General features: G+C 38.1%; 2 protein-coding genes across 2 annotated transcripts; both read right to left on the bottom strand.

Moving 5' to 3' along the window:
• Positions 1-280: 280 nt before the first annotated feature.
• On the bottom strand, positions 281-27,230 carry LOC134648665 (integrin alpha-PS1-like). Its single transcript, XM_063503158.1, has 23 exons — positions 27,122-27,230; positions 26,494-26,567; positions 26,353-26,392; positions 25,754-25,873; positions 24,599-24,682; positions 24,301-24,390; positions 23,810-23,910; positions 23,396-23,602; positions 23,092-23,194; positions 22,566-22,745; positions 21,962-22,059; positions 21,653-21,734; positions 21,315-21,460; positions 20,628-20,830; positions 20,153-20,378; positions 18,788-18,960; positions 17,913-17,991; positions 17,541-17,633; positions 16,518-16,671; positions 16,191-16,269; positions 3,063-3,174; positions 1,103-1,174; positions 281-544 (listed from the first exon to the last, which is right to left on the bottom strand). Exons 1-23 carry the CDS (start codon positions 27,153-27,155, stop codon positions 287-289), a joined length of 2,808 nt encoding a protein of 935 aa, XP_063359228.1. The 5' UTR covers positions 27,156-27,230; the 3' UTR covers positions 281-286.
• LOC134649205 (putative nuclease HARBI1) lies at positions 13,072-15,362 on the bottom strand. The gene is made up of 5 exons (XM_063503924.1): positions 15,139-15,362; positions 14,896-15,026; positions 14,108-14,306; positions 13,776-13,920; positions 13,072-13,334 (listed from the first exon to the last, which is right to left on the bottom strand). Exons 1-5 carry the CDS (start codon positions 15,325-15,327, stop codon positions 13,084-13,086), a joined length of 915 nt encoding a protein of 304 aa, XP_063359994.1. The 5' UTR covers positions 15,328-15,362; the 3' UTR covers positions 13,072-13,083.
• Positions 27,231-27,918: the final 688 nt, after the last annotated feature.

Raw genomic sequence — 27,918 nt, 5'->3', positions numbered from 1 at the left:
TTCTAGTTTTATTTCAAATTTATTGTAAATAAAGTCACCACCGTATTATTTGGATCAGAAAGCACTAAGTAGACAATAGGATAGTTTTTATCAATCATCATTCCACATTCAAGTCGCTCGCAGTAGCTAGTAATTTATAATAAACCCTATACCTTATAACCGTACACGGCGCGGCGGGAAGAAGTTGAAGTGAACCTTATGCAATTTAATTTTAAGTTCAAATTTCTTCAATAAAATATCTCGAGTTATCAACTTCTTCCCGCCGTGTACCGAATCTCCTATGAATTTATTTTTGCAATGTTTTCTCGATATGAGCTCTTATATCATAGTGCGATCCTGACGGGGTTTCGTTCAGAACTGTGCTTCTACAGCCATTGTCCCCTTTAGCTTGCTCCTGATTCTTGGTGACCAATTGGGATTTTCTGGCCTCTTCGGCCTCCTCGGCCTCTTTGATTTCGGCCTCGTCGAGAAGCTCCCGGTAAGTGCGGTTCCTTAGCTCGGCTCGGGCTGTGTCTGTGAGCCTCATGGATTGCCGTTGCAGCATCTGTGAATTGTGCGAATATTACATATTTGAATTCCGTAGATTAAAAAAAAAATCATACCTAATACTGAGCTACCTATGCTGATACGAGGGTTCTTTATTAAAACGGATGGGAATATTAAAGTATAATTGGTTTACGCCTCAGCGAGCGTGTATGCTTAGAGCTTGCGTCCCGTGGACCTCGGGTCAGAGCTAATTTGTCTCTACACAACAAAATAAGAGTATTCTCCGGGGTCCCTTTGTTCCCCATAAAGTTTTAAGTCATAATGTATTGTTTGTCATATTATCATTAGTCATAAAACTGAAACCGTTAGCTTTTAAGGATTTTCGTAAGGATATCCTATAGATAGGTTAGTTAGTTGTTTTGTGGCAATCCTGAAAAGTGACGCGTTTCTGAACCAAATGAATTATGAGTAGGTATTTATGACTAACGAAAATGCGGGCAAACAATACATTATGACTTAAAACTATTTGGGAAACAATAGAGAACTATTCTCCGTTATAGCAGGTTTTAGGGAAGCAAGGATAAGGAATTAAGTAAGAAGCGATTGATTAACATACCATGCTTTTACGTTTAACTTCCTTCTTCAGGCTCACTAGTTCTTCCTTCTTTTTTCGACGGAACAACCCACACTGTAGGAAAATATGTTATTCAATATTAGAACCACTATCAAAAGAGCAAGCGTGAGACGCGTTCAAAACACATGTGAAAGAACTGCATAGGTATAATTTTGAACGTTAGGTGTATCAGTAGAGTCTGTGCGGAAAGAGAAGAGTCGTAGAATGTATTGGGTCCCATACATTTCACGACTTTCTATTTCCGCACAGACTCTACAAACTTTCTTTTAATCTTTTACTATTCTTGGACAGAGGATAAATGTTAGACATCACTATCCACTTGGACAATTGGCATCATTCATACGTCCTACACGGTCCTAGGAGTCGGAAAACTGCGTTTTATTTTCATGTTCAGCAAGTCAGTTACGATATTACGAAAAAACCGGCCAAGTGCGAGTCGGACTCGCGCACGGAGGCTTCCGCACCATCAACAAAAAATAGAGCAAAATAATCGTGTTTGTTGTATGGGAGCCCCCCTTAAATATTTATTTTATTTTATTTTTAGTATTTGTTGTTATAGCGGCAACAGAGATACACCATTTGTGAAAATTTCAACTGTCTAGCTATCGCGGTTCATGAGATACAGCCTGGTGACAGACGGACGACGGCAACAGAGATACACCATTTGTGAAAATTTCAACTGTCTAGCTATCGCGGTTCATGAGATACAGCCTGGTGACAGACGGACGACGGACGGACAGCCAAGTCTTAGTAATAGGGTCCCGTTTTTTACCCTTTGGGTACGGAACCCTAAAAAGTAGCGAATAAAAAAAACTGTACTATTAATTAAGTAAGGACGATAAGCACGAATAATTTCATACATTGACCGGCCATTTCCTGTCTCTATCGCACGCGCATATTTTCATTACTGTCCTGCTCGCACAGTAGCATTAACCGGCTGCATCATGGGCGGGATAGAAATATAATTGAGTGCATGCGTAGCAATATAGCAATTTACGAAATTCTTCGTGCTTGCCGCTAGCCAACGTGCCAATCGCTTACGCTCCGTAGCGATCGCGACGCAACTGTCACTGTCGCACTAATAACCCTTCAAGTGGCGCCAGCGAAAGCGCGAAAAGTAGTCAAGTGGCGCCGCGGATTTGCGCAAAAGCAGTCACGTGGCGGGGCCCCGATGGGTGGTCAGCGCAGATTAAAAGAATTTTACAAAATCGTCGATTTAAGTTTTTCTATGTTTGAAAATATATTAAATCACATATCGTTAAAATCAGCGAATGACAATTTTCCAGTTTCCTTGTTAAAAATGAATACCACCATAAAACAAATTGATGATTCGAGTTGATTGATATTTATTTATCAAATTAAGACTTTTATTTTTAAGATTATATCATTAAAGAAATCAAGACTGAACTCGGACTAGGCGGTCGTTCCCGAACGAATGGTCCTCAACTCCTCACCAACAAATTGTATACCAAGTGTAAGTATTTGTGTTTCTTACGGTATGCTATCCTTGTCTAACTCGCTACCTAATTTTTGACGCTAGAAGAGCGTAACTATACTTAAATGCGTCCAATTTCACCTCTAAGTATGGCAACACCTCATTAACCACTCACTGGTGGCCGACAGTTTGCTGGTTTTCGCATCGACCCGTGAGTGGTGGGCCGCCAGTCTACTGCTTTTCGATCCGACCATTAACGGGTTGACCGTCACTTGACTATATGGAAGAGCGATAGAATAGAATAGAATAGAATAGTTTTTTATTCATAAACACACACAGACAAAAGACATACATAGAATTAATAACAAAGTGAAAAATAAAGTGTCACGAAATGGCCCCATCTCAGCATGTGGGATAAAGAGACACAAAGCGGTTCGATGGCGAAGCGATAGCGATTGTCACCTTGGCCTTGGATTGTCAACTCTAGAAAAATGTGTATTCCCTTACCTCGTAAAGAGCGAATCCAATGAGGCAAACGATGAGGATGCCTACGCAAACTGCTAACACTATAATCCAGACAGGCACTTTCCCTTCTTGAAGCACCAAAGTGGTAAGTTCTCTGGTAAAGAAAATAGACATTATTGGCGACTAGGTAAGTCGGCAAGTTTACAAGTTTGACAGCTGAATTAGCGTTATACAGCGCGAAACATAGTGACAACACCAGGAGGGCTATGATGCTTTGTCACCAAATCATTAATCATTTATTGCGTGATATGTGAAATACCTGATAAGTGATTAAATTTGGTAAAAAAGACGCGAGGATAAAGTACAAGTGACTAATGATAGCGTGACATGATTTGAGCTTTTGAAAAATCAATTTTAATCTCGATGACTTAAGGCCTATTTTAAAGAATAGATTACTTAATCACATTCCACCACTTATCTACTTTTGCCATTGATCATAAACATCATCCGTGGTTTGAGCTTTTGAAAAATCAATTCTAAACAAGTTTACTTAAAGCGTATTTTAATTAATGACATCCTATCACCACTTATCCACATGTGACATTTATAGTTAAAAGTTATCCATGGTTAAAGCTTTTGAAATATAAATTCTAATGGCGTTTATTTAAGGTGATTTTTAAAGTGAAACCGATTAAGGTAGACCCGGCTGCAATACTTAATTAACGAAGGCTGATATTTGCTTGTAAATTCATACAAAGTTTTAAGGATAGTAGATCTTATTAACCTCAAATACGGTGAATTGTATACGTCAAACCAAAGAGTAAAGTAAGTACATATATAGGTAAGTATATTCGCCCGTGTTGGATTTACATGGGATTTACACACTGTATAAGATTACAATAGGGAATATTACGCAAAACTCTGCGTAGAGGACGTCACTAGCACAATCACTAGGCCTACTGAGAAACACGAAAATCGAAATTTTTGTTTCTGCCTCTCTATCACACTTATTGGATCGATAGAGAGGCAGATAAAGAAATTTCGATTTTCGCGTTTCGCGGTAGGCCACCTGTCAAACAAACCGCCTTGTTGCATCAATGTCATAGTGAAAACTTGTCAAAAAACTGTTTAAGGCATATAGTATGTATAAATTACTCCATGGTTTAGGAGCTGCACTCTGGCGACAGAACATTGCAGTAATATTCCCTATATTCCTTCACAATGGTCATTTTTTTAGTGTACCGCACAAACTTTGTTCGCGGTACACTCATTTTGTGGCTGAAGTTATTATGACTCACGAGTCTCACGACAGTATCAATTCGAAAAAAAGCAGAGGCAATGTCTATGAAGGTAAGTACTTAAAAATGTATACTACTGACACTGGTACTCGGTTGATTTTCTTTGTCAATATTGACATTCGTTCATGTTAATTCGTGTATGTACAACTATATTAGCAGAAAATTTGGTATACTTATTATACTACTATATAAGCATGCCTCCGAAAATGTAAGTGCACGACATTAATTATTTACGATACAAGTGCGGAAAAGAGGAAATACGAAACGAGTGGCGATAAAATAAAACACGACCGAAGCGAATGTTTTAAATCGACACGAGTTGCGAATTACCTATTCGCACGTGTATCGTACAACGTTTTACAGTACGTATGGCACTTAAACTTTCGACATACGCACGGAAAGTGCTCTTTCTCGCACTAGTTCGAGAAGTGACATTTTCTTCACATGTGAGGCAAAGCAATCAAATGCAAATTTTGAGTTGTTTTCTTATGTTTGCTGGTAGAATGTACTAAATTTTGAATGATTTTAATTTTGTCGAATCGAAGATAGTGCGACGTGCCTGTACCTAGGGCGTGCTCTGCCACTGCGGAGATGCTGCAGTCCATCTTCTTTACACTCCGTATGTGTTCTACGAGTCTAGTGGACACGTTGCATCCGGTTTCTCCGATGTAGGACACCGCAATCGCATGGTATCTCGAAGATGCCCGGGTTACCCAGCGGATCCTTGTCCTTTGGAGAGCGCAGCACACTTCTAATTTTTATGAGGACGGAACATTGTCCTAATGCTAAACCTCCGGCGTAATAGGCGTCCAATTTCATCCGTCACTCCCTTAATGTACGGTAGGTAAGCAGGTGCGTAGGTAAGCAGGTGCTCTCTCCGCTGTATGCTTCTTTCGAACCGATGACGAACCTGCTGCCCGCTGGCTCTGTCTCCAACCATACCCATTCCTCTCTAACGCCTGTCGTACATGCCGCAGCTCGCCTTGTATATATTGCGGATCACAGAGACGTAGAGCTCTGTTAATCGGTGCACGTGGGACTGACGACAGTGTGCGGTTCAATGTTAGTATGTCTCACAACAGTTTAAATTCGATGATTCTATTTTGTTTGATATTTTACAGTTAGTATTTCCCTTGTATTGGTATGGCGAAAAATTTTGTTTCACTCGGTGGTAAAATTTGTTTAACCCTCGTGCCTTGAAACCGTCGCAACGCTCAAGATTACATTTTCTTTTTTAATTTTTGAATCTTTCGCTTGCTCGGGTATTTTGCCCCCTTGTAAAACAAATAGGTAACGAGGGATTAAAAAAAATAATTGATCGATCTTTTAAGTGTATGAACATAGGGGGGGAGTATATTGAAAAATAAAAATATCAAACTTTTCGTACTTGTTTGTTTTCATTCTCATACCGAGAATATTTTGAATACCCCTCGTACTACGGGTACTAGGCGACGATATACATACTTATATAGATAAATACATACTTATATACATAGAAAACATCCATGACTCCGGAACAAATATTGGTGTTCATCACACAAATAAATGCCCTTACCGGGATTCGACCCCGGGACCATCGGCTTCGCAGGCAGGGTCACTACCCACTAGGCCAGACCTCAACTAATAATAATAATCCAGTAACTTTAGTTATAATTTTCAAATAAATAATAATAAATAATAAATAAATAAATCTTTATTGTTCAAAACATACATGCTACATAAATAATTTAGGGATTCCTTATTCTATAAAGTATCACTTCAAAGGATTGAGTGGCGATTTCCATAGATATGTAAAATTATGGCCTAAGCCAATGATTACAAATGTAAAAAAACAACTCTGCGTTTTAAAAGTATGAATATAATGTTTTCAGCCCTAAATTATATGAAAATGATAAACGAAACGACACAACCATTATTTGTTTGTAACCTATATAAAACTGTTTCTTTTTTGTTAGGTTTTAATAATTATCTTTTAAACTTGCATGTGCTGATGACCCCAGTTGACAGACTGCCTGCACTTTATCGCTGCTGGGTGCAGTGATACTACCTTAAATAGCATGGACTTCTTTGCGCCCTCGTCCACACCCATCGCCACTACTACGCATTCCTACGTCTCGCCGGCCAGCCCTGCATATTCCTTCCCTACTCTATCCGCACCTTTCATTTCCGCTCACCCTCCCACTCAGCCTATACGCCTTCCCCCTGCACGTGCAGCTCACGCTTCTTCATATGTTGCCCCCCGAGCCGCCACCCCTCCCCAGCTGGCTGTCCCACAACATCACGCACTCCCACGCACAGCTCAACCAGAGCAGCCCGCCCGTCCTTCCGTCCGCAACCGTGCAGAGCCTGCTACAACCACAAATTTCGTGGAGATGCAGAAAGAACAAAACGGAATTTTAAAAGTAATTACACCCTTATACAGAATAAGCACTGACCGGAAACTGACGGTTGTCCCCTTTCATCTTAATGACTTTATTTTCACAGGACATACTACAACAGTTGGTCAAAAGGAACACTATTGAGGAACAAAAACTTCTAGCTTTAAGAGAACGCAATCGGATTTTGGCGAACAGGTAAGAGTTTTGACATAAACGCGAACTAATTTCTATAAGAAGATCTTTTTTTACTTCCAATATGATTTAAGTAAAGGTTACAGTTAATTTTGAAACAATGTCAAGTAATGCATAAAATTGTAAAAAAGATCCCATATAATTGATCTTAAGTTATAGTTTTCCCCTAATTTTCATTTTACTATTGACTGCTTGTTTAAGTAGATTCAAAAAGTCTATGACAATCTTCTTCACTGCTATTATATTGCACACAACTGTACTTATATATAGACAGGATGTTTGGTGCATTAGGCTAAGCTATCATCATCTTCCTCGCGTTGTCCCTGCATTTTGCCACGGCTCATGGGAGCCTGGGGTCCGCTTGGCAACTAATCCCAGGAATTGGCATAGGCACGTTTTTACGAAAGCGACTGCCATCTGACCTTTCAACCCAGAAGGTAAACTAGGCCCGTATTGGGATTAGTTCGGTTTCCTCACGATGTTTTCCTTCACCGAAAAGCGCCTGGTAAATATCAAATGATATTTCGTACATAAGTTCCGAAAAACTCATTGGTAAGTACGAGGCGGGGGTGGCCGGGGTTTGAACCCGCAACCTCGGGATTGCAAGTCGCACGCTCTTACCGCTATAGTCCCTGGCGCACACGACAAAAAAGTGCGATTTACGGCAAATGATGATGATGGAATTCCCTTTTGCAGAGTTGCTCCTTTTGACTCACAGATTGATTTAGTAAGGGGAGCCAATCGAATTTTTGATGCAAATTTTTGACTTCAAGGGGGTGCCCCCCGAAATTTGTAAAAAATAGTTTTGCTATTTGGTCAAGTTTGGTATCATTTTCGTGTAACTCAAGGATGCTAAATTCATTTCTGATATTTAATTTATATAATTTCATATAAATAATTTGAAAAAAATAAAAAATTGCTATTTTATTTTTTTCCGAATAAATGCCAAAATTTTTCTTATTTTAATATATACACAAAAAATAAAAAAATCATGAAATAGCCCTACTATTCCTCGTTATAAAAAGTTTACACATGGTATATTTATTTCTAAAAAATGTGAAGAAAAAAAATGTAGACCTTTCGACCACAAGCTCACCGAATAGTATACAACGATGTGTGTTATAGCATTTTCTTATTTTTTATTTTTTTCAAATTATTTATATGAAACCATTTAAATTAACTATCAGAAATGAATTTAGCATCCTTGAGTTACACGAAAATGGTACCAAACTTGACCAAATAGCAAAACTTGATTTTTTACAAATTTCGGGGGGCACCGCCCCTGAAGTCAAAATTTTGCATGAAAAATTCGATTGGCTCCCCTTCCTAAATCAATCTGTGAGTCAAAAGGAGCAACTCTGCAAAAGGAAATTCCATCATCATCATTTGCCGTAAGTCTGCACCATGGACTACTAGCCCACCAGCGCTTATTATATATATATATTATATATGTATATAAATAATATATTCTTTTCTTCTTCCCTCTTCCCTCGATTTCAAATTAATGAAGATTGGCTTAGAAGGGTCATTTTTGACAAACTTTTTTGATGCCAATCGATCCCATTCCTATTGAGGATCAAAAACTTGTATGGAACAGAAAAAAAAATTCCGGCTAGAAAAGCCACAAATCGAGGATAACTTTTCCCATACAATTTGTATGAAAATGAAAACTCTTATTTTTCACATGATATTTTTGTATGCCAATCGATTCCATTCCTATCAGGTATCAATAGTTTCCTAGGGGTCGGTAGCCTAGCCTTAGGCACTTTCCTAAAGCCATAATATATATATATATATATATATATATATATATATATATATATATATATATATATATATATAGCTAGGGGATTAGGGCTAGGGACTTATAACTTCGTTTTTTTTTATTTTCGCGTTTTTTGTTTCAGGCAAACGACAGGACTAGACGACACGGAAATTTTGGTAGAAAATTACTTGCAATAATTTTAGTAGACACTAACACTAAAAGCTATACCAATTATCATTTTTATTCATGACACTAATAAGATTCTGACTTTTGACAAATGTCATCATTGCCGCACATTTTTGAACAAATTGTCAAAAGCACTGTCAATGATTATGTAGTCGGTTTTCGTTTTCTTGTAAAAAGTGTTTATTTTCATACAGTTTTTGAATTACCTACACTAGTAAGTACTAGCACCCAAAAGAAAGGGATGTGTATAGTTTTCCTGAAGCTTACTGACTGACAAAGTGTTTATTTTAAGTTTTAATAAATTATTTTTTTAAATACTTGTACATTTATTTATTCAAGCGAATTGGCGTCTACAACTCTATGGCCGCTACTCGACGCAACGTCGACACAACTGCACAGCGACGTCATTTTCCATAGCGCTGACCAGACGCCGACGCTCGAAAGACGCTAAATGTGGGGTGGCCCTAAGACACAAACATACACATACAGACAGAGAGAGAAGGACAGAGGTTTGATCCTGACGGCCCGATTCGAATTTTGGTTATTGGACAGATCAGGAGCATATTGGAAACGGATCGAATTACTAAAATTCGAATCGGGCTGTAATAAGTCCAACACAGTGGCGTGGCTAGGCGTGGGCGAACGGGGGCTTCGCCCACGGCCTCGCACTTAGGGGGGGCTCTCAAAGCCAACCTTTTTAATACCTTGGGAAAACACGTTGAAAAGGGTTTCGCAGTAGTGGTTTTCGCCCACGGTTAGATTGGTTTACGCGAAGCCACTGGTCCAATATTCTGCCACGTTTCACTTGAGAAGGCACAGGCAGTCTTACATAAGCTACCATCTGACCTTCTTACTCAGGGAGAAACTTTACTTGGGCATAGCCCGGTTTCCTTAGAATGTTTTCAGGAAGGCAGTGTTAACATAACAAAACAAAATAGTACTAGATAAGATAAGATAAAGATAAAAGATAGTTTATTCAAGTAGGCATAATTACAATGCGCTTATGAACGTCAAATAAAGCTAGGTAGACCGGCTCCAACCCTACACCTCTGCCCCGAGAAGATTTAAATCCCCCCTCAGTTGGAGGAGGGTATCCCAATATGGGACCGGCAACAAAACTATACATCTTATAATTAACATGCATTACGAGAAAATAAGTAAAAAAAAACAATTTAAATTACTAAAGAATTCATGCAATTATACACATAAGGTGTAATAGAAATCGAGAAAAGGATGGTACGGCCGTGCCTCTTTGTTTTGCTCGACTTGGCGGGGGTACTACCGTGCCCCCAGATTTATATATGTACATGGAATCATACAAATACGTAGCTTTTTCAGAAAACATATCAAATTCTTACAAAAGGAAAAGAAAATAAAGTTATTAAAAATAAATGGGAAAACATATATAAATCTGATTGATTGTTATGAATTACCAACATAAAATATTTGATGTGCTTTCTTAACTGAGCTGTGTCACCCTTGGAGGATACAACTAAACGGAGTAGCTATTAACAAGCTTTCCCCTCTGTCGAAAATAGGCGGCCAACGGTCATACACAATGTATGGACTGACGTTTATCTGACATGGCTATTTTTACGTTACGCATACATTTGACGTTCCCCTCCCCCGCAAAAATCGGCAGACTGTTTTGTACAGAAAATTACAGACAAGGCGTCTCCGTTTGATTATATCCTCTAAGGTGTCACCTATAACTCTATACATAATACAATGTTTTAATTGCTACTAGTTTTTATTAATTTCTGGTTTGGACCATGCACGTTTGTCTGTCAAGTACTTAGTCCTCGACTCTGTAATAAGCCTTCAACATCAATGACTTTTTAGGGTTCCGTAGCCAAATGGCAAAAAACGGAACCCTTATGGATTCGTCATGTCTGTCTGTCTGTCCGTCCGTATGTCACAGATACTTTTTTCCGAAACTATAAGAACTATAACTAACTGTTAAAACTTGGTACGTAGATGTATTCTGTGAACCGCATTAAGATTTTCACACGAAAATAGAAAAAAAAACAATAAATTTTGGGGGTTCCCCCAGGGTTCCCCATACTTAGAACTGAAACTCAAATTTTTTTTTTCATCAAACCCATACGTATGGGGTATCTACGGACACGAAACTTTCTGATAGCAAGCTTATTTTTATTTCTAGTGTTAAAGTTATGGACATCAGAATTCTTAGTGAAGCAGTCTAGATTCTTAATAACATAAATAATACTATCATATATGTATTGGGAAGCTACAGTTAAAATATTAATTTCTTTGAAATGTTCTCTTAATGATTAACGCGCTTTTAAGTTATATATAGAACGAATGGCTCTCTTTTGTAAGACAAATATAGTCTGTATATCAGCTGCTTTGCCCCAAATCAGAATACCATATGACATTACACTATGAAAATAACTATAATAAACAAGGCGAGCTGTTTCAACATTAGTCAATTGTCTAATTCTCCTCACGGCGTAAGCGGCAAGAGTGCTATTACATTTCGGGGATGAGCGAGTTTAGGTATTTTACGCGCTGCGGCAGGCCCCGCGAGCTCAGTACGCCGATCCGTTCCACCGCATTTTCCCTCGGTCGCACTACAATGATGGATTAAACATTCTTGATCCGATCGTGAAGCATATTGAAATCAACCATAACAACACTAACTGTACTTTAATATCAAAGTCCTAAAAATGTTATTTGGTACGAAAATACTAAATCCAGTGCAAATATACATACTTATGTAGGTCATTATTGTCTAATTCTCCTCACGGCGTAAGCGGCCGAACTTAATTTGTTAGCCAGTGTTCCTACATGAGGACTCCATTGTAGATTTTTGTCCAATGTTAAACCAAGAAACAGTGCTTGATCTACCATCTCTAAGCATTCATTATTCAAAAGTATTTTAGTATCGACTGGTTTAACATTCGGCATAGAAAATCTAATACATTTGGTTTTCTTAGCATTAAGAAGCAAATTATTCACAGTAAACCAGTTAACTACATCAACGAGTGTGCTGTTAATTACACTGTAATCGGAAGATTTACGATCAACCTTAAAAAGTAATGATGTGTCATCAGCAAAAAGGACTATTTCACAAAGATTTTCTACTATACATGGCAAATCATTTATATAAACCAAAAACAGGAATGGACCCAAAATAGAACCTTCTGGTACTCCTAATTGGACTACAGCTCCGCTAGACTGGGTTTTGTTTACAACAACTGTTTGTGTTCTATTGCTAAGGTAAGAAGACATAAAGTTTAGGGCATTTTCTGACAGATCATAGTGTTCTAATTTCAAAATGAGCGTTCCATGATCCACACAATCAAATGCTTTAGAAAGATCACAAAATATGCCAATTGCATCACAAGAATTTCCCAAATATTATAAATATGTTTAATGAGTACCGAAGCAGCATCGGTCGTGGAACGGCCCTAGGCCCCGTGGAACGGAACTAGGCGAAATAATCGTTTATTAATTGGGCACGTTTTTCCTGTGCCACCCTTAACAGAAGTCCGTTTTGCGGATAATGCATCCCACCTTGAGCAGCGTCTTCTTCAAATACTGCCTCTGGTTCTATTACTGGCAGAATTCTGGAACAAGGAAATACCTATATCAAAGAGAATTTAGTAAAGAGGCGTATTGTCAAAGTAAATTTTGTAGTCACAGTAAATTTACTGCCATCTTTAGACACATGATTAAAACTTGTAGAACGCCATTTGACTTTGAACCTTGTTCTTTCACTGATATGTGTTAAATTTGTGAAATTTCAAACACCTTTAAATGTTTTTTGCGGATGTATGCTGGTTTCCTCACGATGTTTTCCTTCATAGCTAACTGTAAAAATAAAATAGTTACAGGCCATCAAACAATAAATGTTTCAATTTACCCCCGTCTACCCTAGTCTAATTGTTGAGTAATTTTAATGTTTTTATAAAGTGTTATCCTCCTAAATCTTAAATGGGTCATTCTCATAAAAATATGTCAGTGGTTTAATTACGCGACAACCGGACGGATAGAAAGATTCGAGTGATCATACAAGGGTTACTATATAGGTATTAGGTTCTTTAGTTTTGAGCAGCGGAGCCAAACCTTATTATTTGCGGTAGGCAAACCTTATTTTTTCTTGAACCTTTGTTTTAGTTCATTATGTGTACCTACCTACTACCTAGGTACAAGTACTGTATTTTAAAACATTTTTGTAACATATCTACTTGATTCTCTATGTAAATGCTAGAGCTCACTTACTTGTAATGCTCCATTATGTTATATAGTGTACAGCAAGCATAAATAATAGCCGAAGCCTTAGCCGGGCTATAATGGAGCACACGGTCGTGCCCCAGACAGCGGAATATATTTTTTAAGTATCCATTTGTTCTTTCTATTGTGTTTCGCACGCGGCAGTGCCAGGCCGTGAACCTTTGTTCCGGACTATTCGGGGCAGCGTTCATCACGGGCGTCATGAGCCATGGCTCAAGAGCGTACCCCGAATCACCTGAAATGTTTATATTTATATTTTATTTTGGTGTTCTACGTTTTCGGACATACCTATATATATTTTAGCACGCTAAGTTTACACCAACTAGTCAGTCTTGGCCGTGGCAATCGATGTAACCCTGCCGAAATATTACATGGTCACTTTACGAATTTAATTAATTAATTCATTCATTTACAATTTTTATTTATTTACAATTTATGTTTAGTATAAACTAAAACATTATAACAATGGTTATATTATATGTAATATCTTAATTATCTTCAAAATAACAAAATACTCGACCACCTATTTATATCCTAATTTAGTTGAATGAATATTAGGTGTTTTTTTATTAAATAACAGTAAGAACAGAAAGATAAAGGCTTTTATAAAAGATTAAACTTATGAAAAAATACTTATTTCCATGATAATACGAGTATATTATAACTTGCTGCTTACCCAGAAGAAAGTATTCTCCAATATGCTCGTTATGCAATCTTCGTAACTCGTCTTTTATTGAAGAATTATTGAAAATGAACGAGTCATGTACCCGGCCCGGAAACCTCGCATTCACCGACAGTATTTTGCAGTTAACGTCCGCAATCTAAAAACGTGTACTTAATTAAATAAGATGTTTACCAGTTATTTGTAACAAAACGTACCAGTCTGTGGTGAAGCAACGCTAATAGGGATTACTTTACTTTGGCGATCTTATGGTTTACAAGCAAACAAAATGCATTAGATTTATTCAAAATTATCAAATTATGATTTTGAAGTTATTATTTACATACCAACTGAACGTTGAGTGCATGATTTCCTTTTCTGTTTAAATACTGTACACCGTGTGGTAACGGAGGTGGAAATATTTTTACTTGGGTGCAGTCTACTGTACCCAAGATGTTAGCAACCCCATATGCCTCCTGAAAACCTCTGGCGATGGATTGCCGGGACTGCTCGTCTCCTGGGAAGAGTATCCATTTGTCCTTGAGTCTGTAAACAATCCACCACTTTAATGATTTGGTACCTTAGCTACATGTAGCTAATATTGAATAATACTTACATAAATATGGAAGTAATAACAAAAGTTAGGTATGATTATTATGCAATTAAATATTTTGAAACAATTCAAATTCCCTATAAAAGTACAAAATTAAAAAAAAAAATTATAACACATTCAAGCCTAATAAATTTCTATTTCATACCTATACGGCTACCATCAGTTTGGCACTGACATAAACGCCGTCGAGAACGTAATTTACGTTCTATACATCTCGTTTGCACTAATATGCGAGTACGAGCGAGATGTATAGAAAGTAAATTACGTTCTCGATAGCGTAAATGTCAGTTTTGACACTGTCAGAGACTCATGGTACGGGCTCTAGTCCCCAAAATTCTGCGTAAGAAAAAAGATTTAATATGATGTTACTGACTGAGTCATTTTTGCGTTCCAATGTATCTGATTGTAGTGATTACGCCGTATAAAAGGAACATCATTATAGAAAAAATATCTCACTGCACTCTTATATTTTTACCTTGTTACCCCCTGTTTCAGTGGTGTTAAGTACCAAAATAGACATACCTTCTATTGACTGCAGTAACAAATTGGTCCAGGTACTTGCTGACAGTGGACTGAGCAATAGACAAGCCATGGTCTTGACCAGTTCCCCTTTGGTAACTACCGTCAGCCAATAGGTGCAGTGATGTTAGAACCTAAAACAAAGAGTTGTAAGTTGGTATGTCATTATTAAATAAGTATTATGATCAAGGTGGTGGTAAAAGTGACAATAATGATTTGAGGAATAGTGCAACATTATATCTTTACTTTAAGATGTGCCGGCAATCCATCGTCATGGTTAGGTTTGAGGTCGGCGTCGAGTTCGGCACACAAATAGAGTGCCAACTCTTTGCGCACTCTATATATGTGCCGAAACTCTTCGTTGGGCATATCAAAGGGGTTGCATATGTCCCTTATGGCCCGTCGCTGGATTTTCCTTTGTTGCTTTTCTTCCATGACAGCCGCGGCCAAGAAGAAGTGATATCTTGCCATTCCTACAAATAATGTAATGATATTGTTATATGGAAACAAATGGAGTTCAAATTGTACCTATATATTATATTGAAAAAAAAAACAGATACTTACTGATATTTAAGTAATTCCAAAAATAAATATTTTTCACCACTTTTAAAACACGAGAGCACCTTATCGTGACCCAGTGAGCACTACGATAAATTAATCAAAGGCTAGCCGTCAAAAATCGACTATATGTCTAATTATCCAACAAACGTAGCCATTTACCGTCTATCGCTGTCAAAGTGGACAAAACGGTATGAATGTTATAAAAATGTATAAATCTAGATAAGTGTCTTTTATATCATTTAACTTATCCACTTATCAACTAAGTTTAAGTTGGAAAAGTAGACAAATGACATATTATCCAACGACCATGTTATGCAGTTAATCATTTAACGACTATCGCTGTCAAAAGTGGAAAAGACGACAAATCAATAAAAACTGGATAAAATGTCAGTTTTATCACCATTTATACAGCTATATCATTTATACAGTCGACCATCATAGCCCTACAGTTGTAATATTTATATTTTATATTTCTGTGTCAAACTACCTAGTTATTAACAAAACATAGTTAAATTCGGAAGATAACTTAAAACGTGCTTTAAAGGCGGTTTACGGTTTGTGATCTGATTTAAAGATGTTTACGAATGATTTGCTGAAATAATGGTAATGGTTACACTGGTTACTACTACAGAGATCAGGAGGTTCAATTAAATTTATTTAAATTGTTATATGGCAATTACGTCACGTATAATGAATAGAACTTAAGTACTTATAGGTTATTTTTATACTAAACTTACGTTTTTTCTCTCTCATGTTTGTCAGCGATTACTCTGAGGAATGTTTTCACTGTGGCGTTCGATATCTGTAAAACTTTCTCTGAAACAAGTGAATTAACATCATTAATCATTAGGGCCCACTTGCACAATTCCACTAACCTGAGAATAACCGGTCAAACCTGGAGTTACCATGGTTACCAGTACAATTTGACACTTGGTTAACGTTTTGGCCGCTTAACCCTGGTTTAGTGGGATGGTGCAAGTGGCGCTTAGTATATCAATATTACAAATCCCTAACCGAAGGAGACAAAAAAATACGACAATAAATAAACGGTAATGTGTACGTACCTAGTTCATTAGGTACCGTAGTGATAGGTATGACCACGGTGATAGTTTCCTTGCGACTCAGGCTTCCCAACTCACAGCTTAAGCCGTGGAAGTCGCTCTTATTGTTATCATTCTTCACTGCGCACGAAGGCCTTTCAGTCTCGCCGCTGTATATCTTAAAATATTATACGAAATGTATTAGAAAGCGGAAGTTTATTTGCTTTGGTACAGTCACGCTCCGTGATTGTTACGCCATTTTCCATAGCGTATTGGAACAACCAATTTAGCTAGGGCCCTATATGGCGTAACAATCCCGTGTGGTGACTGTACAGTTTCATATTACAATGAGTAAGTATAAAAGGAGCAGGCGAGTATTTCAATGTAGGTAAATAAATTAAGCACATAACATCGCAGTAGATATAAATACAAACGAGCATTATGCCTACACATACACACAAACAAATATTATCGGTCCGACAGCTGACGGGGGTTTCCAACATGGCTGAATTTATCGGAAGCGCCCTTCCGATATCTGATGACGGCAGGCGCCCATGAGAAAAACAGCTGCAGAAGAGTGCCATGTTGGCATCAAGTCCGCCTTTTTTCAGTTATCTATCGTTTTTAGGGTTCCGTACCTCAAAAGCAATAGGTTAGAAATCATTTAAGAGAATAGCCAGAAAATGACCATTCACCGCCTTTATCTCTGAAACTACTGAGTCCAACATTTTTGGAAAAAATACACAAAATATATTATAATTATAATACCTATAGATGACAGGAAAACCAATTAGAAATGTGCAGTCAAGCATGAGTCGGATTTAATGTACTCCCTTGGAACGCGAGTCCGACTCGCACTTGGCCGGTTTTTTTAGTAATAATTATTTATTAAATGAATAAATAAATACAGAAAAACACATATGTCTCATATTTTACTTTCATCCTACATCCGATATTGAATCGGACAATATAGAAATGGGCACGGTCTGGACGCACGCGTCCGACGGGGCGGCAAGCGGCAAATCAAGGCCATGGCCTTACTCATACCTGTATTAAATTATCGTAAGTAATGTGAGGTCCTTTGTACAGCCAGATGTCACCAACGAGTCCAACCCAGTTTATCTCGCCTACGTTTGATATCTGAAATAAAAATTGAAGAGATAATAAAAACAAGAAATAATTAAACACGGTGTTGTACTTTTGCAGTAATATAATACGAGGTAGGTAATATCAAGAGAGTGCATAGTCTTTTATTTGTTTACAATGAGCGTTCATACGCGCAAATCTTAACGTAGATGGCGCTGCAATCGTTTAAGAAAAATACATGTCATTACCTACTTTATTGTGTTCCTGACAGTTGGTGTGGAAGCATCTCGTATTAAAATCCTATAAATGTAAGTATAATTCATAGTAACTTACGGTATATGTATGATGTAATTTCTTTCCACTTTTAAAGTCATTTTTACGGAAGTATACTGGTTCGCCCTGATCCGTTTTACTGAAAAAAAAAGATCAGAAATTAATAAAAGGCATGTGCAGAGCTAAAGTCAAAAGTCCCTTTTGGAGTTGTCAGTCTTTTACAACGACGTTTTTAACCCTTCCGGTAGAGTAGATATACATTATTTTTCAGTTGTTGGGATTTGAAATAGACATTCCCGCTGCAGTAGTTTGCTATGCGAAGAGTTAATTTATCAGATATTCCGTTTGTATCAAGGAAAATCATACCTATTATTAGAAAATCAATCACAAACTAGATGTCGGTCATTCTCAAAAAATATGTCTGCGGTCTATTTATGGACCTTACAAAATGTATGAAAAGAGTGACGGCAATTAGACGCAACCGCAGATATATTATTCTCAGAGAATGACCCATGTAATTCACTTCCACAAGTTGTGGTTGTACGATAAAATAAAGAAAAAAATGTTTAAACATAAATAGTATTAATACTTTGTAAAGCATTTACGAGACAGTCATATCAACCTTTATCTGTGCACCTATGGGGTGCCCTAGGACCTTAGAGTTAGAGGATATAACCAAACGGAGTAGTGTTTCTTTTACCAATAAATTACTGTATCACTGTATCACTGTATAGTCATTACAGGCGTTCCCCTCTGTCGAAAATAGGCGGCCAATGGTCATTTTTACGTTACGTATAATTACATTTACATTACACGTTACATTTGACGTGCCCCTCCCCCGTAAAAATCGGCAGACTGTTTTGTACAGAAAATTACAGACAAGGCGTCTTCCTTTTGGTTTTATCCTCCAAGCCTAGGACAAACAACATATCAACCTTTCAATCTTCAATCCGTCAACATTAGTGATGAGATCAAACTCGATGGAACTTTTATCATCAGGCACGTTGGCGGTCTCGCAGCGGTTATACACTTCGGCCACCACCTTTATTTTCTTGATATCGCTTGTCAGTGCCTCCAGGCCTATTTCGATGTTTTGGTCAGACGCTGCCTGTAAGTAAAAAACGCATATACATCCTGGCAAAAAAGAATAGAAATTAAAAATCGGCACGCCCCTTTCAAATCAATCTAAAAAAACCGGCCAAGTGCGAGTCGGACTCGCGCACGGAGGGTTCCGCACCATCAAGAAAATAGAGCAAAACAAGCAAAAAAACGGTCACCCATCCAAGTACTGACCCCGCCCGACGTTGCTTAACTTCGGTCAAAAATCACGTTTGTTGTATGGGAGCCCCACTTAAATCTTTATTTTATTCTGTTTTTAGTATTTGTTGTTATAGCGGCAATAGAAATACATCATCTGTGAAAATTTCAACTGTCTAGCTATCACGGTTCGTGAGATACAGCCTGGTGACAGACGGACGGACGGACGGACGGTCGGACGGACGGTCGGACGGACGGACGGACAGCGGAGTCTTAGTAATAGGGTCCCGTTTTTACCCTTTGGGTACGGAACCCTAAAAACGGGACGACACTAGTGTTGCCACTTTTTAATTTCTCCTCTTTTTTGCCAGGCTATAATCGGTTTTCAAGACCGAAGTGATCCCATAAGTGCTCCGTGAACAAAATCTTGTACGGAACACTAAAAAGTCTAAAAATAATAAAAATAGCTTTTATATGAAGGCTTTTTGGAAAGCAACAGCAAATTAGCACTGCTTGGTATCAAAACTTTATATTATAGTAAAGTGGATTACAACAAACTTAATCGACTACAGACATGGCATTTTCGTGCACGTTTATGAAATTTAATGAACTTTAACGAAGCGGCTTACGTCATATTATTATGGGGGCGGTCACAAGTATCTAAACAACGCTTTCATTATCAAGACGTTAAAATGTACCTATGTTCAGATATTTTTAGTATCTTGGCCGATCCGATATATATGACGACGACTGGACAGTCGCTGCCCTAACATAAATATTTTAAAAATTCAGTTTTCTTTGTAGCTAATACCTATGGCATGTAGTTGTATCAGACACAATTGTATTATTGTTTATGAATAAATGAAATGAAAATTTAAGTTAGGACTTCCTATACCTACTTACTCATTCGTAATTTCAGTAGTTAAGGGTTAACTTGTCGACCACTATGTAATACATCTGATATAAAATGCTTCCTGTGTAATTTTGCATGCGTAGAAAATATCATCGTGTGTACCGTATAAATATATGAGTAAAAAAGCTACCTTTTCGTTTAAATCCCACTTGCTATTAGGCTTCAATGCTCTCTGTCGCTGGCAGATCCTGCGCGTGTCGCTATAGACGGTGCAGTGCGGTGGCGCGCGGTACACATTCGCCGCGCCGCCGTACACGCTCAGCACCACGCATGGCCGGTACGCAGTGTCCGCGTCGCCGTTGCTCACGGACACGTCGACGCGTACGGTCGACGAAGACCCGATTAGATATGGATTCCTGTGGTTAAATCGAGCTTGGCGTATTGATTGGAACAATAACAATAGTTGTGATGGGAAGCTAATTAAGTAGATCGAGTTTAGAGCTTGAAGTAAAGTCCTTCATGGTTGGAATAATGACAACTGAACATCTGTCGGCTGGTATGATGACGATCCAACGTCGAATAAAGTAAATTACTTCTAATATAACTAGTTAAGATTTTTATTCATAAAGCAAGGCACTGATAGTCATTTGTTTAATGTTACTTACTGTACGTTGGTGGTAAGTTTGACAGACAGTTTCGGCTGGCACGGTTCCCGCTTGCACTCCGCCGCCCGCACGGACCTGGGGTGCCAAAGTTTGCTGTGGGGGCTCACGGTAGCTTTCGACGGATCGAATACTTTACTATTTGCTGGATCGTCCAGGAGTTTAGCTGTTATGAGTAATTCGATTTCTTGATCATAGTCTCCGTTCTGTAACAGGTGATGGTCGTCGTAAATGTTAGTCCAATAACATGTAATTGTTAGACTTTATTCGACATGTGTCGTTCACGAGTGAGTGATTCAAATGAAGTATATCTTTTGATTGAACTTGCTCACTCTTCAACTCACTGATGATTTAACTCGCTCGGTAAGTCAGTCGCTCAGTGTTCCTTGAGCGCTCTTTCCCACTCATGATTCGAATGAGCCGGTCGAGCGCGAGGAGCGAGTGAGACTATGCGAATAGGTTTCGGAGCGGTTCGGAAGAAATCGAAAGGTGTCGGGAAAACATGGCGGAATCGTATCGCATGGGTGGCCAAAACCCATATGCCTGACGCAACGCAATTGTAATTTCACTCTGTGGCGCTGAGAAATACATGCATAAGGAAAATTCCTTATTTGGATTATTACTAGTACTTTATGATCTTTACTTCTAAATACCCAATTAAATAAAAAAAAGTCTGTTTGAAGTGGGTACCTCAGATGTCGTTACATGAATGCTCCTGCAGCCGTTAGGGTTTTTTTTATTGTCGAGTAACTCTTCGTATTCTATAAAGTCTTCAAATGTTTTTGCATCAGTCAAAGTAGCATTTGGGTGGGTTATCTTGACTTTTACTGCGAATTCTAAAAATGAATACATAATGTAACAAATAGTACTGGGGATCTAGCAAATATTATACATATAGAGTTTGTCAAATTACTTACTAGCTGCTCGCACTGTTAGTGCTTGAGAAAGGAGACCTAGGCTCTCCGAAACATGTCGCGCGAGTGACTTAAAACAAGTGAGTCTAAACCGTAAAATTATTCAATACTTACTAGCTGTAATTTTTTCTGGTTTAGGAGGATATTTCGCATTTAGGCACACATTAAATGCAAATGAAGTCTTATCAGTACGGTTCTGAAACAAAGTCAAGTTATGGTAGGTATTACTATTAGTTGATTTAAATTTTACGCTTCTAACGCCCTGACCTTTAGGTCACCCGGTCTCAACAGCGCTTTCTCTCCTACTATTCCTACTGAAAGTTACATAAGACCCTCCCCCTTTTCATCACTAAATCTCTAAAAATTTTTTGAGTTCGATATATGTTATTTAAGAAAACTTACAAAACAAAGACAAGGCCTTACCTGCAGGTCAGGAACAATTGTATTTATATCAACGGTGATAACTGTCAAACAGTGGTACACCGCCACACTGTCATTACCAGGAGCTCCTATTGCCAGATCTGTATAAAACAAACTTTCATGTTTAAAATTGAAAATTAAAACGTTCTAGGCTTTTCTAATAAAAATATTATTTATTTCATGCTAAGAAACAGAAAAAAAAGATACAAATTACAAATTAAATTACAACTAAAGCTTAAATAACATATTAAATATAAACTATCTTATTAAAATAAACTAAAACTACAAACAAATTAAAATTAATACTTAAATAAAATAAACTTACCATAAAATAAAAACCTAATCATAGGTGCTTTTCTTGCCTACAGGCTAGATGAGTAAGAGGTAATATTATATTATATTATATTATAAAACCAGCGACACTGGAAACACTCCGTAAAGATACACAATTGTATACCGCTATTAAATTAATTACGGTATTTGGCCGATGACTGAATTAATTGTACTCTGTAGTTAGCAATTTATCGAATATTGAACGCATGTTAGGTAGGTACCTAGTTAGGTAGATACATTAACACGAAGAAGCTAAAAATGAAGATCAACTTGCCACTGCATGCGTTGTCAGAATACTTATTGGCGACCAGACTCAGGCCCAGGTTCCGGAAGGTCTCTGGCTGGAACCGCTGCAGCCAGGCGGTGGTCGTTGATTTGTCGTCGAGGGCCGACCCCGCGTACAGGTATACGGCACCCTTGCCATCGTCTTCATATGGGGCCCCTATGACTATTTCTGTAAACAAATGTTTAAGTTAACATTTAACTAATTTTATGGTTTAACTCACGTATTTTAGTCACTCGCGCGACATGTTTCGGTGAGCCTAGGTCACCATTTTCAAGCACTGATTCGTGCATGAGTGGCGTTAGCTGCGAGTTGCGAGCTGCGAGCCGCGCGCCGCTTATGGTGCAGCGCTGGACGAGCGATGAGATAAGCGCTTGGTGTCTTACTATTTAAGTATCATATTTTTTAAAGTGGAATATTTCATTATAAGTAAATAAATAAATATTATAGGACATTCTTACACAGAATTATACTTTAGTTTGTCATCAAACAGACATTGAAAACACGGGACACTTACCATCTTTTCCGTCTTTGTCCATGTCCCCGATGTTGGCAATGGCGTAGCCAAAGAATGCTCCATTTTTACCAGGGCCTTTAATTTGCTTCACATTCTTCATAATCTGTAAATTTACTTATTGTTTTGTTTTATACAATATATTAGTAAGTATTGGCCAATTAGTTATCGATTCTAAGTGGAAAAGGTGTATAGTCAGTAAAAAATCGCGGTGCAGAATTTAACAGCTTAAAAGAGCACTGTAACGTTATTTATTACTGCAAAAAGTACAGACCAAACTAAATTTCGAGTAAAGAGCTATACTTACTTTCTTTGTCTTATGCCTATAAATGTACACGATACCGGTGTGGTACTTGTCGTCGCCACTGAAATGCGCGGGCGCACCGACGAGCAGCGAGCTAGAGTCGCCGTCGAGTTTGGCCGAGCACAGCGCTGCGCCGAACATGGACCCCACCCCTCCCGCCGGGTCGGCCACGTCTGACTGCCACTGTTGGTCATTGTCAAAAATGAGCACCTGAAATTAAAGCGAGTTTTAAGAATAAAAAAAAAACTATATTTCAAAAAGTTAGAATTGCCATATTTTTGTGGTCTTCATCAGACAAAATGTAATTTGATTGGCCTAAAACCGAGGTATTTGGTAGTACTTTTTTTTTGGGATAAATTACCGATTTCATATTCGAGTCGTAAACACTATAGTTAACCAAACATATTTCTGACCCACCTTTCCGATGCCGTAATCGCCATATGGTGTGCCGATTGCTACATCGGGATTTGGATGTTTTGCGCGTGTTTTTATAAAAATACCACTGGCGATACTGTATCCTGAAAATAAACAATTTGCATACATTTCTTATAATGTTATGAATCTATAAAAAATATTACAGTACATCTGGTGCTCCATTACGATACCCTGTGTTATAATAAGTTCATTGTGGTTGGCACGGAGAATGGAGAACGGGGTTGGACGTGGACATCCACCGATTCGTTAGGTCGACGTAGTAAAGGCCTGCCAGGGATCAGGCACCGTAGACAACATACCAATTTCTAACGCTCCGTAGCGAACGAAACGCAACTGTCACGGTCACATACGACCTCATGTGATCGCGGCCTCAGTCATGACATACCTATTAGGAAACGACGATGAAGAAGAAAGTTGAAGCCACCGAATTAAAAAATCTTTCGCATAGGTGGATACATATAAAAATGGCTTACCAAAGTTGAAGCCATCTGGGTTAGTAGCACTAAAAATCTTAGGAGGGGAGGATTCCGATTCCGAAGGATAGATATAAGTCATCACTCGACCTAAAAAAATGAAACGCATTTGATTATTAAAACTATCTGTATTAGATATGTTTTATAGGTACCTACTTAAAACTTGATTTTGCGTAAGTAAATGCATTTCCTTTTTTCTGTTTGACGTAAATACAAATACCTATTACGCATCAAGTTCTTTACGGCATAAATAGACAATTTTAATTTCCGTTTTTTTCTTCTTTTGTTGCATGCTTACCTGCAGCGATAGCTGGACTCCCGACCCGCAGCGCACCCTTCACATCTATGTCCATACTCCAGCCAAAGGAATCAGTCACGTTTTCTATAAATATAGCATCGTTATAGAGCGCTTTCACACTTTGCCTTTGAGCCCCGATCATTATTCTCAACTCACCCAAAATCTATTCCGATAGATTACCCTATTATATATAAAACATAGGTAATTATAATAAGTTCCGAGTTCCACTTAAAACTAAATAAGTAAAAAAGGATTATAATATACCTAGTAACTTTGGTTCTCAATAGTGATTTAAACGTTTTGACTCGTGATCTTTTCCTTAAAAGCAACTCTTAAATATTATAATTAACTTGATGCAATGAAATACATATTTCGAAATTCCTTATTCCGTGACCTCTGTGTTATCTGATGTAAAAAAGCACTGTCCTTCCTCAGATCTGTTTATACTGTGCGGTTTATCAGCACGTATGGGCTCTATTTTGAATTCCAACTTAAATTACTTACATTTTAAGTGAAGTCTAAGTATGTCAATTTTGTAACAAATCTTATATTATGATATGAGTCTACCTACCTGTCCTACCAATATGTCAATTGCATTTTATTGATTTTCGCTAAAAGGTAGAAATACTCTATGTTTTAGGGCTAAGATGGCCGGCTCTTTATCATTTGTCACCATGGCTGTCACGTTCTAACAAATATGTAAGTGCGAAAGTGACGCATAACATGACAGGTGATAAAAATGCGACCATGATAGCTGATCTGATCTACTTATAATTAATTCTCACTACGACTATGACAACGGGCCACCATTTGCGAACTAAAGAGCTCACTGGCTTCACTTTGACACCCCGCCTACTATGGCTCGATGTGACGTCATTATGCAGAGCTAATTAAATAAATAAATAAATATTAGGGGACATCTTACACAGATCAACCTAGCCCCAAACTAAGCAAAGCTTGTACCTACTATGGGTGCTAGGCGACGATATACAATTCGACATCTATGTGCATCCTTACATTACCTATACTTAAGCATGTCAACATTAAGTTCATGTTTTGAACATACTAAATTTTACAGCAGCATACAAAAGGTTAACAATCACAGAATATGCAGTACTTGTGTTTGATTGATTAATTAATGGATTGGTATCAAACCGTTATGCGTGCGATTTATGGATCGGTCCTCATTTGAGATCTGGAGCATGTTGGTGAAATGGCTGCCAGGAGTTTTATAATCCTTATAAAAACAACGTCCGTTCGCGCCAAACACTTTGCCTGTAAAAAAAACTGTTGCTTTTAATCAGTTACAATTTCAGTTCTTTATTTGTAAAATATTTTCTTGTTACACTATAAAAGGTGTCATTTATTACACATAGGCGATGCATTACGTAAATTTAAATTTCTACCTAGAACTGTAATGATATTTTTCATCACACTAGCTAGGCGATGTGGTCCGTAAATCCTATATTTGGACCTGGGGTTATTTATAATATGTCCGAAATTAGGCAGAAGTTTTTTTTTTAAATTTTTCCTAACAAGTCTGATGAAACACATTGTATGTGCCACAGGCCACAGGCGGTACAGGAATTACGAACTCGTGTTAATGAAGCCCTCCCCTTCGGGCTTCAATTCACACTCGTTCGTAAATTCTTGCCGTAGTTAATATACAATGTACCTACTATTAAAGTAATACTTATACATTCGTTTTAATGACGATGTAATAATTAAAAAAGTATCATGTTATACACACACACCTGCTACCTGTATTTGGCTAGTACACCGAGGAGCACAAACCTGAAACAAAGATTTATATTAAGATAATTGAATCTTAAAACATGTATTAGCTATTAAGACGATTCTCTATAAACAATAATAAAGAAATACCAAATACTCACAAATATATGTTCGTCGCCAACCTTTACACTAGCTCCAAGCCAGAAACTATGGTTATAAGTGTCACCCCCATGAACTGAAAAAGAAATCAGTTTATCCTCGGCGCAAAATCACCTTTCCATACAAACGTAGACCATAATTTTGACACAATGTGACGTATATCAAACCAGCGCCGTTGACCACGCCAGTCGTATCAGCTGCATTGCTGAGTGACCATTTCGGCTGATTCACATGTTTCTACTGTCTTAACTTAAGTGTAAGGCCTGAGTGGACGCTCGAGTTGGGCGTGCAGCGGGGTGGGGCGTGCGGCGTGCATGTTAAACAAATGCAAGCGTATAGGAGCGGCCTTAGTACACGCTACTCAAATTACTTGTGAGCCGACGCCACGCTGCACGCCGCGCCGAACGCTCCGCTCCGAGCGTGGACGCTTAGTGTAAGTGTAAGGCCTGAGTGGACGCTCGCATTTGCATTTGCTGCACGCTCAACTCGAGCGTCCACTCAGGCCTTACACTCACTTATAAGTGAGTGTAAGGTAAATAAGTTATTTACCTTTGCTTTGAGCTTGCTATGTGTGTTATTTGTATTTATGTGTTGTCTGATTAAATTATTTTTATATTTCTATTCATTTACCTCTGGAGGTAACGGCTGGGAGTGGCACCGACATCTGATTACAGTTTTGGGTCGAGAGATCGCACGAGAACACTTGACCATCTTTATCTGCTCGAGGAGCACTTGCCACTAGCCTGGGAAAAGTACAATACAATACAAATACTCTTTATTGCTTACCTCAATAAAATACATTTTTATAAATAAATAAATAAATAAAATAAAATCATTTATTTACCAATAAACTATGGTTTACATATTTACCAGGGGCCCCCGCACTAGGTGAGACCTGTATCGCGGGGAACCAGTTAGATTTGTACAGTATCTGGATTTAGTTACTTAATAGGTAGATATACTTAGCATGCAAGTTATAAAATTACTAAAAATTACACTTAAGTTTTTGCGTACATTATTATAAAATATTACTTAGTATAGCTTCTGTCTCCAAGTAGTTGAGTGATTGAAGAAGAGTGTAGGTAAGCTTTTTGGCCTCAATAACTGATTTGCCTTTGAGATGACAATGCTTTAGCATGGCATTGTAGGTTGAAACCTTAAGGTGGTCCCCAAATCGTTTACCGAAGGCGGAGAAGACTTTCGGAACAGGTAGGTTAAAGATTCGCTTTTTGAGAAGTGAGACGTAACAAGTCATGAGTGTAGACGATTTGTGTGTAAGCAAAAGGATTCTGTGCAAAAATAACTGCCGAACGGTCAGGACCTTAGCTTCGGCGTAGAGTTCAGAAGTTGGAAATCGAAAGGGTCTCTTCAACATAACTTTTAAAACAGAGCGTTGGGCCCTTTCCACTTCCAACATCGTGGTCTTA

Source organism: Cydia amplana, chromosome 6 (genome assembly GCF_948474715.1).
Source record: "Cydia amplana chromosome 6, ilCydAmpl1.1, whole genome shotgun sequence".
Taxonomy (NCBI): Eukaryota; Metazoa; Arthropoda; class Insecta; order Lepidoptera; family Tortricidae; genus Cydia; species Cydia amplana.
The sequence above is the reverse complement of the archived record's forward strand: the minus strand, read 5'-3'. Positions and strand labels throughout refer to the sequence as shown.